The sequence below is a fragment of the Kwoniella dendrophila genome, chromosome 8 (genome assembly GCF_036810415.1).
Source record: "Kwoniella dendrophila CBS 6074 chromosome 8, complete sequence".
Lineage (NCBI taxonomy): Eukaryota > Fungi > Basidiomycota > Tremellomycetes > Tremellales > Cryptococcaceae > Kwoniella > Kwoniella dendrophila.
The window spans coordinates 679,781-693,844 of NC_089483.1; the positions used below are offsets into that span (position 1 = coordinate 679,781).

The following is a 14,064-nucleotide window of genomic DNA, read 5'->3' on the forward strand; positions in this document are numbered from 1 at the left end:
TTTCATCTTGATAGTTTATTCTCCATTTGGATCTAATGCTTCAGCATCCGGTTCATCGATGATAGCTTCTTCAGGAGGTCTTTCAGAAGTCTCAAAACCTAAAACACTTTCTCTGAATTCTTGTGCTGTTGTATTTTGTGGATTTTGCGGTTGATCATTTTCGATATGTTCTTGATGAGATTTTTCATCACCACTAGATTGTCTTCTTTGTTGTAAAGACTGATTACCATCATTCGCGTTATTGTTACTGATATTTTGATCTCTTAATTTATTTGATTCAGCTAATTGATCGGCTTCCAATGCAGCACCAGCTTCTAATTCTTCTATAGTTAAACTTGATTTTCTTGATCTTTGACCTGTCAATGATATATCTTCTAAATCATTGTCATCATCATCTAATAATTCATGTTTAGGTAAAGGTATTTTGGTTTCTTCTGAAATATTTAATAATTCTCTTAAAGATTCATTTTCTTCTTCTAATCTTAAAATTTCCATTTCTCTTTCTAATGACCAATCTGATTGTCCTTCTGTACCATTATATCCACCTGAACTACCAGGTATAAATCCAGGAAATCTAATTGGTTTATTTGGAGCTTTAGGAAGTGTTTTATTGTTATTATTGCCACCAAATGATTTATTGGATTTTGGTGATGATGATATTTCTGATATTTGAGATTCACCAATACCACCATTGTTACCTCCATTCAACAAATTCAATAATCCAGGTAAATTGGATATATCATTTTCACAATCTTCTCCACCCATGGAACGTAATGCTGTTCGTAACAATGTTGATAATCTAGTGAGTAATAGTGATAAAGAGGTTGAATCGTGTAATTGGGCGGAAGAGTGCGCTGTTTGTAAAGTTTGTAATAGTTGGGTATAATATGAATGAAGAGATAAATCGTGCTGCTGCGATGAATGCTATTACGGGAGCCTCATATCAGCATCATGCGTATCAAATTGTTTGAATCTCATCATATCACATACTGCTATGCCCCTGAACTTCCCCATGACCGTTTCTAGCGTCTGTTCATACTCCTTCAATAAGGCATTCAGTTGTTTATTCTCATGCTGTAGCTGCTGATTCTCCGTTACCAGGTGGGAGGAGAATGCTTCTAATTCCGACTGAAATTCCTCTACGAGTGACAGATATACGTTACATTGGTGATCGTCGATATGAGATAAGGAAGGAACGGTGGTAGATTAGGGGCAAAGGGATGTTAGGTGACAACTTACCATTCGATATATCCAAATTGAACCTCCTCAACGGAAACCCTGTTCCCACATGTGCGGCTTGACCTTTCACGTTATCTGACCTCGATTTCAGCTGCGTTACTAACGCTCTGTTACTTGCCAGTTGTTCTACGTTGAAGTATGAGCATTAGCGATATCCTCCAAAAGGATGAATTTGTATATGTTTAAAAAAAGTAGAATAGTTGTGAACGATAAACACACCCGATAATTCCCCTACCAAACCCCATAATCTTGATAACTCATCTTCTATATCCATCATAGACTGAGCCATATCTTGCATGTACTGGTGATATGGTATACGCTTGCTTCTCTATTTGACTATAAGGTGTGTCTATCTTTTAGATCAATTGAAAATATCGATAATATGATAGTATCACTAATGTTGAGGACTTTCAATGACGCGCACGAGCAGTTGACTGTATTATAACGGGATCAAATTAAGCATTTATTCGAAACCGGTAAGAGGTAAGAGGTAAATACCGACATGTTCAACCAAGAAAGATTAATTTGTAGAAATTGTGTTTTCTTTTCTACTTTAATACTTTTATACTTTTATGTTGTTTCTCAACTTATGAAAGCGGTCAACCTGATAGCTGGACTTAATCATTACTCTGACTATTACACCTCCGCTTCTAGTGTCTGGTCATCTCCTTCATCACCTACTCCAATGGCATAGCTATCATGAACACCGTTCAAGGTCTTCAGACCGCTCTCAAATATGTGACGTCTGATAAAATCAAAGATCGGAGTCAAGGGGTTGAACTAGTCCGAGAAATTTTTAGTAACAGAGAAAACTTGAATGCTTTTGGCGATACAGCTAGAAAAGACAATGGAGCAGCATGGATAGCGTTCTATCAATGTCTTTTCCAGACGGTAATTGTGGAGAGGAAGGCTGTCGTAAAGGCAAACGCTGCTGCTACAGGTAAGTCGGCACGAATGTTGATATTACTACCAGAACAATGCTGATGAAAAAGCTCTACTGTCAGCTGATAAGCGACTGGCCGATGTTATATCCCTCGTACGATGGATGGCTGAAAGAACTGTTCATATGATATCAAAAAAACCATTTCTGATCCTCTTCAACCATATGACAAGTTTGATGGTTTTCTCTTCTCGAATCTTTCCTCCAGCTGCTTTAGATTACGCTAAAGCCTTAAGAACGCTATTAAGCTATCCACCACATCTGGAAAGTCTAGATCAAACTAGTTGGAGGATTCTCATGAACATCTGCTGGTCCGCCGTTTTAGGTGATGATGTTACCATAGATGAAGGTTGGGAAGATGAAGGAGGAGCTGAAGAAGCAAATGAAGAAGACGGAATGGACATCGATGGACCACATACTACCCAATCCGCCCCTCCTTCGAAGAGATCCGGCAGATCAACGGTATCACAAATCAACACAGAGCTATTGACCCTCATACCTATCCTTCTATCTTCCTCGTCAGCACCCCTTATACCGCCATTACCGACTAAAGAAGCTACCAACACACCAATAGAAAAACCCGGCTACGCTCTTCTGCTCAAAATTCACCGCTTCTTTAACCAATACTCTACCGAAACTTCCTCTCATTTATCAGTCCTTCGGTCTCTCAATATCATCTTTGCCGAGTTGGAGCTGAATTGTCGAGATGATTTTCTCTCAGCAGGCTTAAAATTGCTTCCTCAATTAGTAGCTCTTTGGGGTACTAGAAACAAAGCACTGCGAGAACAGCTAGTTATCGCTTTACGAATACTCTTACCTTACATTACCCATAAATCAATGGTAGAAAGTAAATATGCAGTAGGAGTAAGAGAGAATCTCGAACAGTTGATGGAAAATCTCCCAAGAGAAACAATCAACAAATGGGGAATTGAACCATTAGATCTAGGAATTTTACGTCTAAGGACGTCTGTATCAGAAAACGGACCATTCGAGCTAAGGGGTATAGGAGCAGGGTTTGACTTTAGTCACGAACATGCTATGACATGGGCTGTTATAGAACTGTACACAGATACGTCTCTTTATGTAAGTTTTGGTTACATCGCTTTCAACGCCTTTCTTAGTTAATTCGGCCGCAGTTATACGAATCACAATCTCTTTCCCATCCTGCTACACCCAGTCGAGAAGGCGGCCCTTCCAAACGACGTCGAACCGAGAACAGCATCAACTCCCTCTTATCCTCCATTCGTCATGGTCAAATCCGAAATCGACTTTTAGCTCTTCAGGTTCTAATCTTCCTTTGCGACAAACATCTGAATCAACTTCACGATCAAGCTGCAATAGAAATAAGGCGCACCATGTTAGCACTTCTGGACGAAGACGATGAATCATTACAATCATGGAGTTTTATAGGATTATCGATATTGTTGCAAATCTCTATGGAGAATGATAAAAAGCTCGTACAAGAAGAAGATAAAGCCCTCAAATCGCCTAGTAAATCGAATGAAAGAGGACTAGAGGAAGATGACTGGAAGAAAGTTTGGTCTCATGCTACAAGAAAAGCTTCCAATGCTACTATATGCAGAGCCGCCTGTCACGCTGCAACCGTCATCCTTTGGGTCGGTGTACTGGATTCAGCTCAATCGATACGAGATATCCGTACTTTCCTTCAAAATGTTGACATTCAAGGACCAGTATTCCCTTACGATTCTGTATGTTCATTACTCACTGCAGCTTTAGGTATAGCCAAATGCGATGTACGACTGTATTCATTGGAATTAGAGAATAAAGTCCTAAGCTGGTTGGAGAAATGCGGTATGGTAGAAGGTCCAAGAGGTAGTTCTCGAATGGAACAGCAAGTCCCGGCGGATTTGTTTCGATTATTCGGTTCAATCTCAAGATTTCAGCCTTATCCACTTTGCAAGATCACCACTGAAGAGATGCTTCCGGATGCTGCCATCGTTGATCGAATTATGGAGGAAAGGAGAACAAAGCCAATCCGCGATTTCCTACTGTATGGTATTCTTCCTATGGACAGATCGAATAACACCAATACAGCATCGATGTCGACTGAATTGCAGCGACCTACCTCTTCAGAATCACTCACCTACCTCGAAGGACGAGCACGTCGGATATCAATTTTCCTCTCTTCCACATTATCATCTCAAGCTAATGAATGGCAAAACAGCAAAGCTGGAGTGATCGCGCCAGAGCGGATAAGAAGATGTATAGATTCAATCGTGATTACTCTCTCGTTTCAAGCACTCATTCAACTCAACGGCAATATACCAGATTCCGATTGTATACATTCCGCTATTCTCCTATTAACATTGATACAACCGTCGTTAACATCCAATGGGTTGAGTATACCAGCTCAGCATCTTATATGGCGAGGATTCCAACCTTTAATTGATTCACCACTTATAGAAGAGCAAGATTGGCCATTACTGGTCAAACCAGATATACAATCGGGAATTAGACAGGATCTTCTACCAATCTCTTCCTACGATTCTTACGAAGCTGAGATTTCCCCTGAAGCCTTTTCCAAAACGGCTGATGGGGTACTTAATTCCGGTACTGCTCCTTCTCAAGCTATCGGCTTTCCTAGTCAAATACCAACCAGCGGTAGTATCAACTTACCATTGACACCTATAACGCCAAACTCGCAAGCCGTAACCATTAGACCAGTACATCAAAATGTGGTCAACCATATATGGTTGTTGCCTACCGTAAGTGTCCATGCAACGTATGCTTTAACAACGCAGCTAATGACCCAGGAACAGGTTTCTGCAGCTTTCAAAGAGATATTCAGCTTGTGTTTACAACTTGTCAACCACTTACACTCGTCTACTACCACCAACAACAATACGACCCCTGTTGCAGGAATTATGGAAGAAGATGATTTTGGCGAGATCAGGAATGCTGAAACAGATGCTATGCCACTGTCTATAGAGGCTATGGAATGCCAGAGAACCTCTGCATCCTTGTTCAATACAGCTATCGCTCTGAGACTAAAGGGATATATGCTTATCTCCGACCTGCAAAAACCCTACAAAGATCCTCAACTGATTAATGCTCTACTGGTCGCAGAAGGTTCAAGATTTCTCGAGATTGGAAAAGCATTGTGTACAGCTGTCAACAATAAATGGCTACGTCTAGGTGTAGATGCTATAGATTTCGTGATGGATGCTTTGGAAGACATGCTTGGATCCTACGCTTATTCAAGAGATACTGGTCTACTTAGCTTGTGTATAGATTTCATCAAGTGCTCCATGCCAGTCTGGCTAGGTATCGATAGCTCAAAACCTGGTTCAGGAGAAAGAGAGATCCACTTGATATGCTATTTCGCTTCGAGAATAGACAAAGGTACGATAACTTCATGGAAGGTCAAGATGAGTATGTTACGATTTTTAGATGAATTCCTCAAATATGACAATGCGGAAACGCTTTGGCACCAAGGTATGGAAGGTCACGTAGAATCAGTTGAAGAAGCAGAAAATTCCGGACCTTTAGCCTACTTCAGTGGCTCACTGTTAGATTGGGACTCAAGAGTAAGGCTTCGAGCTGTCACATCAGCGTCGCTAGTATTTTATCGGCCAATCTTACCCCTTGATCAACATCTAAACTTCTACTTCCCTACAGTAGGCAAACAACCAGGTGACGAAAGACATTTCGATTCTTTCGTTTCTCACATACTATGGAAACTCAATTGCTGCATAGCTACCGCTCAACAACGTTCTGCTGCGGTCTTCCATCTGTACGAAATCCCTGGCGTCACACCCAGCTATAATGGTCATCTACAATCTGGACTTGAAGCTGTATCGAAGAGACTCGGTTTATCCTCTATAGCAGAATTATATCTCCCCTATGCTATAGTCATCATTCGAAGTCAACTATTAGGAGGTCAATTAGCTATGAGAGTGCCTCATAAATTGTATGGGTTCTCAACTCGAAAGGCTTATTCCCAAGCTTGTCTTCAACGAGTAGGGCCTTTCATGTTAGCTGAATCTGAAAATAATATCGATTTCTATAAATCTGCCTGTGAAGCTGCAGGAGTTTCAGTCGAAAATGGTATAGATCAAGCTTTCGCTTCTACAGCTGCAGTAGCGTTCGCTCAGGCATTCGCTGCAGAATCAAGTCAACCAGCTAAGAAGGCTATGGAAACTCTCAACAATCTTCCTTCTATAAATACCAAGAAAGAATTGAACAAGAAGTTGGAACAGTCAATCGACTCTATTGCAGCTCATCTTTGGGAACTTTTGGATTTGAAACTGTCGACTGAATCTATGATAACTATATTGAACGAAATAACTTTAAACGATTCTGCTGGAGCACTATATGCGGAACTCCTCACAAACGATGTTCCATCAAGTGGTATCACCGCTATTGACCCTTTCGCCTCCGCTCAAGGGATAATAACCGCTTTTTACCACCTCAAGAAGCAATACACCTCTTTGTCAACCTCCAAAATGGTATTCAACAGTATCCTTCGATTAACCAGTAAAATCAATGATGTTTTCCTCGTTAGTGAACAACGACGGTTCCTTCGATCTTTATCACTGCTTATTGTCCTACATCCAGATGAATTTTGCAATCCAACCCTCCTACAAACTTTCCTTAGAGAAATGCTAGCTATATTACCACAACCTGACATATGTGGGACGGTACTCTCTATAGCAGCATGGGGATTCAGACAACTTTTCTCGCTTACATCTCCTATACCAAACCTTACAGATCTATTTATCCAGCTTGGATCTGCTCGGACAGAGCTGGATAAAGCGGGCCCAGGTGGAAAACAAGTAGGAGACGGTCTGGAAGATTGGATAATCAAGAGCGCACCAACATGGTCCACTGCCGAGAACACCAAAATAGCTTTTGAAGCTGCCTTAGCACTTTGGCATGAAGATCTTCGACAGAAATTAACAGATTCGTACACACCACTATATACGGATTTGGTCAACCTTAGCGAGAGTGGAACTGTCAAGAACGCTGGAGAGCTATGTAAACAATATCTTCAAATTGTTAACACTGGTTCAAGACTCGAAGCTATTGATACGTTTACTCAATCCCTTTTCTGGCATCTCAAAGGTAAATTCGACAAAAATCCTGATTTAAATGGAATCAACGCTTTTCTGGAATTACTATATTTAGCCAATGGTCAAATCCGTGTACCACATCTCGATTCAATGGTTTTATTCTCAAATTATAAAACAAGTTATCTCACAATTAGCTCAAGTAGACAAGAGAAAGATCCTGAAGGTGCTTTACGTGCTTCGATTGTCAAGGAAATTGCCAAACTTACCGATGATCCTAAGCATCAAACTAGATCAATAGCTTATATAGCTCTTCAAGGAATGCTACCTATGATTCAAGATTTACTCTCTTCCTCGATCTTGCCTCCAAATATTGTTCAACAATTATCAGTTCTCACACCGGTTCATATCTCGATCGATAACAGCCTTGGAGCGGTCCTGGATGATACTATACTTCAGACAAGTTGGATCAAGTATTCTCGCTCAGCTGATCGCTGGTCACGAGAACTAGTCAAGGTTCTTTGTGAAGTGGTTTCAACAGATGATACATTTTATCAATCGCTTCAACCACTCATCAATTCATCCGATGTATCATTACGTTTTCTTCTCCCTCAATTAGTACAAGCATCTTTAACTTGTGGGGCAGCTAAACATGCTGAAATCACAGTGAACCGAGCCAAAACTTTATCGGATCATTTCACTTTAGTAGTTCAATGGCCTTCAGCGAGTTTGGATACTATTTATTCCATATTAGACACTGTACTTCATTTGAGACATTTTCAACCTAATTATAGAAATGGTGAATTAGGCTATAATGCTTGGTTAGAAATTGATTATATCATTTTAAGTGAAGCTGCAGTGAAATGTGGTTCTTACGCTACCGCGTTACTGTTCTTGGAATTAGCTAGAGATCAAGGTGAAGATGGTATACCAGAAGGTGATAAGAGGGTACAAAAGGTAAGCTCATCCACTGAGATTTGCTTCTTGACCAAAGCTGACTAGGTTGTCCTTCGTTTGGGATCACTGTGATTGAATCAACAGATCATGTACGAAATCTACAGCAATGTTGAAGATCCTGATGGTTTTTACGGTATACAAAACCATGACGTACGAGATGCTCTATTACGAAGACTGGAACATGAAGGTCAATCACAAAGAGCTTTCGGATGGAATGGAGCGTTTATCGAAAATTCTACCTCTGCAAATCAATCGTATGCACTCCTACCAGCTCTGAACAACCTACATTCATTTGGTTTTAACCGATTAGCTAAATCCATGACATCGCAGACTAGACAAGAAGGATCAGGAGCGGGATCGAGTTCAAATGAGGAAGATCCATTTTTCTTTGAACTTGCTTGGAGAACTGGTGATTGGGATCTGCCAATGAATGAGCAATCATCAAAAACACCTCAAGGTAATTTGTATTCAGCATTAAGAGCTGTACATAGAGAGAGAGATAGAGAAGCTGCTTTGAAAATAGTAAATCATTCAATCAAAGTTGAAATTGATAGATTAAGTGGATTAGAAATGGAAAGAATGGCTCAAATCAAGAAAACCACTACCAATTTATTGTGTCTTAGGGAAGCGGCCCATTGGCTTGATAATGGTTTTCAAAATCAACTTGAGATTATTGCCAATAGTGCCAATGAACATCCTGGTGTACAAAATGGTTTCTCTAATATTGATAAGTCGTTTGAGTAAGTGAACTATTTGAAACCGAACAAATGGAATAATACTAATATCTATATCGAATATAGTTTCATTAGCGCTGAGCGACTAACTGCAACACAACTTTCGCTTCTTCATTCTGGTCGTCAACGAGAAAGCAAAAACTCATTAGGTGATATGCTCAGTCCGAAAGCTGAACTTTTAGCTTCTCTCGAGAAATCATGTCATCTTCGTCTTGCTGAAATGGCAAGATCTGATGATAATATTCAAGCTTGTGTTAATTCCATTACAGCGGTTCAACAATTAGAGATCGGTAAAATACCCTCAGATGAAGCTCAAGATGCTTTTAGTCATGTTTTATGGGCACAAAACGAACATGGTTTAGCCATTCAACATACTCAGGATTTAGTAAATGAAGTGCAGCAGCGTAAACCGATAAATTATGGTAGACTGGCTGTTCTATTTGGCAGGATTGTGAGTGTTCTCTCCTTCTATGATCATACAGTATATGAGTATACTTACGCGCTCATGGTTAGGCCCACTGGACAGACTTGGCTAAATTAGAAGCTGCGTCCGATATCAGATCTAAATTTGACGATGCTTGGAAATCAGCGGTTAGCAGTAAAATACCGAATGAGGAACAAGCAAGAATATACTATGAATACGCCTGTTTTGCCGATAAACATTATGATAACTTGTCGAAATCATCCGAACTGGAAAGACTTAGATCATACCATGACAGGAAACAACAAGATATTCGTTCTTTGGAATCCACCATGAAATCCAACTCTAGGAGAGAAAGTACATCAAGATCTTCAAAAGCCGCACAAGAAGTCAACGAAGATGCTAAAGCTATTCGACTTCTCGAGGCTGATCGGATAATATACATTCAAGTCGCTTTAAGTATGTACGCACGCGCATTAACTTTCTCAAACACGTTTGATGATTCGATCACACAATTAGTCTCTTTATGGTTACAGCATGTCGATAATGAAGCTGTCAATGAGAAGTTTGGTAGACTATTAGATCGTATTCCAAGTCATAAATTTATCTTTTTAGGACCACAACTAGCCGCTAGATTATACAGACCTACTATACCGACATCATTTAATTCAAATTTAAATGGATTGTTATTGAAATTAAGTAAAGAACATCCATTTCACATCTTATATCAAGTCATCACATTAGCTCATGGAGTTTTACCACCCAGTTCAGCTAGAAGAAAATCAACTGATGCGGAGAATCAAGGACGTGGACCAGCTGCATTAGATATTTTATCTGCATTAAATAGTTTACCAATAGAAAGTTTACCTAACAAAGCATCTAAACAAATGAAAATTTTCGTTGTTGCTTCAGTGAATTGGTCAAGATATGAAGAAAAATCACAATCTTTATCAGAATCTGGAATGATGAAAAAACCAAAAGCTGGATCACAACACAATCTACCAACAAATTGTCCATTGAAAAATTTAAATTTACAAATCCCAATTTCAACTTATTCTTTACCTATAGATTTAACATGTCAATATAAAAATATACCAACATTAATTAGATATAGATCAAGCTATACGATTGCTGGTGGTGTACACAGACCAAGAATTATGAGATGTTATGATTCAAATGCTAAACAGCATCAACAGTTGGTGAGTTCTATTGAACTCAAGCTACTTTCCTTCTTTGAATAGGAGAAAAGAGAGTTATTTGAGCTGATATCTTACAATGTAAACTCAAAACATAGTTCAAAGCTGATGACGAAGTACGTCAAGATGCAGTCATGGAGCAAGTCTTCACCATGACAAATGATCTGTTGAATAGAGATCGAAAAGCAAAATTGAGGAATTTAAAATTCAGGACATACAATGTAGTTCCATTACCTGAAAAAACAGGTATAATTGAATTTGTTGAAGGTACAAAAGGTATAGGAGAATGGTTAAAACCTGCTCATTTAAAGTAAGTAGGCAGCCATTTGTTGATAATATCAAAATTTCTTGCTACAATCGATGACCTGGAATAACTGACTTCACGACTGCATCCAGATATAGGAATGGGATTGATATACCACCCTCAGAATTTCAAGCTAAAATATCAAAAACACAAGACCGAGATCCGAAAAATACAGAAGCACTAGTTGGAGAATGGAATAAATGTATGAAAAAATTTAAACCTGTTATGAGACATTTCTTTGTTGAAAAACATAAAGATCCAATGGCATGGTTTACAATGAAATTGAATTATTCGAGATCAGTCGCTGTGACCAGTATCGTTGGTTGGATGGTTGGTTTAGGCGATAGACATTGTAGTAATATTCTAATTGATCAAGTTTCAGGCGAATTGGTACATATTGATTTCGGTATTGTATTTGAAGATGTAAGTTTGGGTTTTACCTGTACATCTTCCTTAATATAGATGAAAAGAAAATGTGCTAATTATAGTCTTTGTTTGTCTATGTTTTTGTTAGGGACAAAAACTACGTATACCTGAAAAAGTACCATTCAGACTAACTAATGATTTAGTTGATGGATTAGGTATATCAGGTATAGAAGGAACTTTTAAAAAATGTTCAGAAAATACATTAAGAGTATTAAGAAATTCTTCAGGATTAATTTTAACTATATTAGAAGTTTTTAAAAATGATCCTTTATATTCATGGTCAGGTGATTCAGAAAAATTACAAAGAGCACAAAATAATCAATTAGAATTAATAATGTTATTAAATGATCAAAATGTAAAAGAAAAATCTGATAGAATTTTATCAAAGATTAAACATAAATTATCAGATGATTTATCAATTGAATATACGGTAAATATGTTAATTCAACAAGCTAGAAATGTTAATAATTTAGCTACAATTTATCATGGTAAGTTTAGTGTTTTCATTCTGTTATTCCATCTATTTTGATCTTGTTTTCTTCTGTCAATATAATTATTTTTGGCTAATTGTGTGATTGAATAATCAGGTTGGGCAGCATGGTTCTAATGACAATGAAGTAAGGAAGATAGAAGAACGACAGATTTCGGGGCATGTTATGAAGATAATGTTTCTTATTTATCGCTCAATTGTAATTTAGGATATCCAGCATCATAAAGTACCCTTGCCTACGACCCATATTTTTAAGTTCCACAGAGTATCTCATGTTATGCTCTGCATTTGGTGTATATATAACATGCATAATCTCCATTACGACTACGACATGTTGCTATTGATGTTATTACACAATCATCCTTCTTTCTACTCTATAGTCTACTAAAGTCAATTTATGTACTAATAGCAACATTACCTACAGCGCCACCACCACCTGTACCTTCCATAGCACCGATCAAGTCTTCCTTTGTACCACCTAATTCCAAATCTCTGAGTAAACCATCCAATTCAGATGGTCTATAAATCTTTGATAATGGTTGTTTCGTTTGAGGATGTAATGTCATTGTTGCGAATTCCACTGTATTGATGGAAAAGAAAGGTAGAAAAGTCAGTTATTTAGCTTTGGTCCAAACTTGAAATCATAGATTTTACATCATTCCGGATTGATGAGAAAGGTAATGAGGAAAAGAGAGGAAGCGACGACTGAACGAGTAGAATGAATATAATCATGATTGTTACGAATAGTACGACCATGAATGAATAATACAGCTTTTCTCTATTTTCTCTTCTAAACCCTTTTCAGATTCACACATAGGAAAGAAAGAAATGTATTAAATTGATCTTTTATAAACAAACTCACATTTTTCACTACTCAATTTTGTACTATCCATAGTTTTACTCATAACTTTTAAACATAAAGATTTTGCTTCTTCTAAAGTTAAATCTTCTTTATAATCTTGTTTTAATAATGATGATGCAGAAGAATGATTTGATCCTATACATGTTGCTTTCCAACCTGAATAATTACCTGATGGATCAGATTGATATAATTGAAATCCATAAATTGGATCCCATCCCATATATAATAATGCTACACCGAATGGACGAAGACCTAAAAGAGTATAAATGGTATAAGTAGGAAGATCAATAGTGTGTATATGAAAGCACATATAAGGAAATTTGTTAAATCGACTCGCCTCCAAATTGTGTATAACCTTGTTTCATATCACATAATCTTTGTACTAACATTTCCACAGGAATATCTTCATCATAAGTGAATAAATGTTTTTGTGCACTATTTCTTGCGAAATTTACTAATGAATTAGCATCTGAAGTGATACCTGCTAAACCTGCTAGAATGTTACTATTCAGACAGCAATTTGTATCAGCTACAATCTCTTGTGTGACAGAGACCAAGAGAAGAAAGAGTCAGCTGACTCACTTATTCAACAAAAAAATCTTTTCTCCACCACCACCCATCCATGCTTCTGTACCTTCTCCACCCATACCTTCTCCTCCTGGTGCTAAAGACAAATCAAGTAATTTACCCGTTACTTTCTATGAGGTGTTTTCATAATCATTAGCTTTATGACTTCCTATTCTGAATTAGACAAAAATGAGGTAGCTAACCTTCTCTGCTGCCATCGCTATACCTTCTTTCGATAATACTGCTAAGACTGTACCAGCATGAGAGATAGCTTCCATAGCATATTCGACTACAAATGTACGTTAGCTACGTTGATATCCTGTCATACCGAAGTAGCTTACCCTGGAAGAGACGACCTAGAGGAGATATACGTCAGCTTTACCAGTCCATTCAGATTAATTAGAAGCTTACCTTCCGGTGAGAAGATTGTTGTTCGACCTATTAATCAATGAATGTTAGTTCGCCTTTTCTACCAAATATCTCTTAAATTGAGGTTAAATGAACGCACTATCGTATCTTCGAGCCTAATGTTGCAAAGATATCAGCTTATTTCCCACTAGGATCCAGAAAGGTTTGCTAGCTGACTTACCATCTTGAATATTTATCGTACTTGATTAGATCACTGCTTTGAAGGTAGGAGTATAGATAGAACGTTATAAATGAACTTTGTATTGTCGTTACCCAACATCAACGCTCAAGTCGAGATTGACGATGATGCATCGACATACAGCTAGTCAATCCAACGCGTATGCGGAGTATACCACTGTTGCGGCATGCCTATCTTGGCTTGATTCAACTATGCTCCCAGAAGGCTCACGAGAGGCTAAGGAGTTAAACGGTATCTCCTTATTTAAGGTATGTCGTGCCTGAACATGTTAAGCGGGAGATAAGATCAAGC

The 14,064-nt window shown here is 38.3% G+C and overlaps 3 protein-coding genes across 3 annotated transcripts; 1 reads left to right on the forward strand and 2 right to left on the reverse strand.

The window, feature by feature from the left end:
• Window positions 1–15: 15 nt before the first annotated feature.
• Window positions 16–1,528, reverse strand: L201_006106 (uncharacterized protein; the record flags this gene model as incomplete). Its single annotated transcript, XM_066221831.1, has 4 exons — window positions 16–924; window positions 991–1,139; window positions 1,240–1,365; window positions 1,459–1,528. The coding sequence occupies 4 exons, from the start codon at window positions 1,526–1,528 to the stop codon at window positions 16–18; spliced, it is 1,254 nt and encodes a 417-aa protein (XP_066077928.1).
• A 410-nt stretch (window positions 1,529–1,938) lies between these two features.
• Window positions 1,939–11,854, forward strand: L201_006107 (uncharacterized protein; the record flags this gene model as incomplete). Its single annotated transcript, XM_066221832.1, has 11 exons — window positions 1,939–2,179; window positions 2,244–3,262; window positions 3,316–4,905; window positions 4,960–8,166; window positions 8,251–8,906; window positions 8,967–9,351; window positions 9,414–10,520; window positions 10,616–10,827; window positions 10,914–11,244; window positions 11,336–11,735; window positions 11,835–11,854. 11 exons carry the CDS (start codon window positions 1,939–1,941, stop codon window positions 11,852–11,854), a joined length of 9,168 nt encoding a protein of 3,055 aa, XP_066077929.1.
• A 278-nt stretch (window positions 11,855–12,132) lies between these two features.
• L201_006108 (uncharacterized protein) lies at window positions 12,133–13,758 on the reverse strand (the record flags this gene model as incomplete). Its single annotated transcript, XM_066221833.1, has 9 exons — window positions 12,133–12,317; window positions 12,600–12,851; window positions 12,937–13,103; window positions 13,182–13,297; window positions 13,370–13,455; window positions 13,508–13,522; window positions 13,578–13,604; window positions 13,675–13,690; window positions 13,756–13,758. The coding sequence occupies 9 exons, from the start codon at window positions 13,756–13,758 to the stop codon at window positions 12,133–12,135; spliced, it is 867 nt and encodes a 288-aa protein (XP_066077930.1).
• Between the last annotated feature and the right edge of the window lie 306 nt (window positions 13,759–14,064).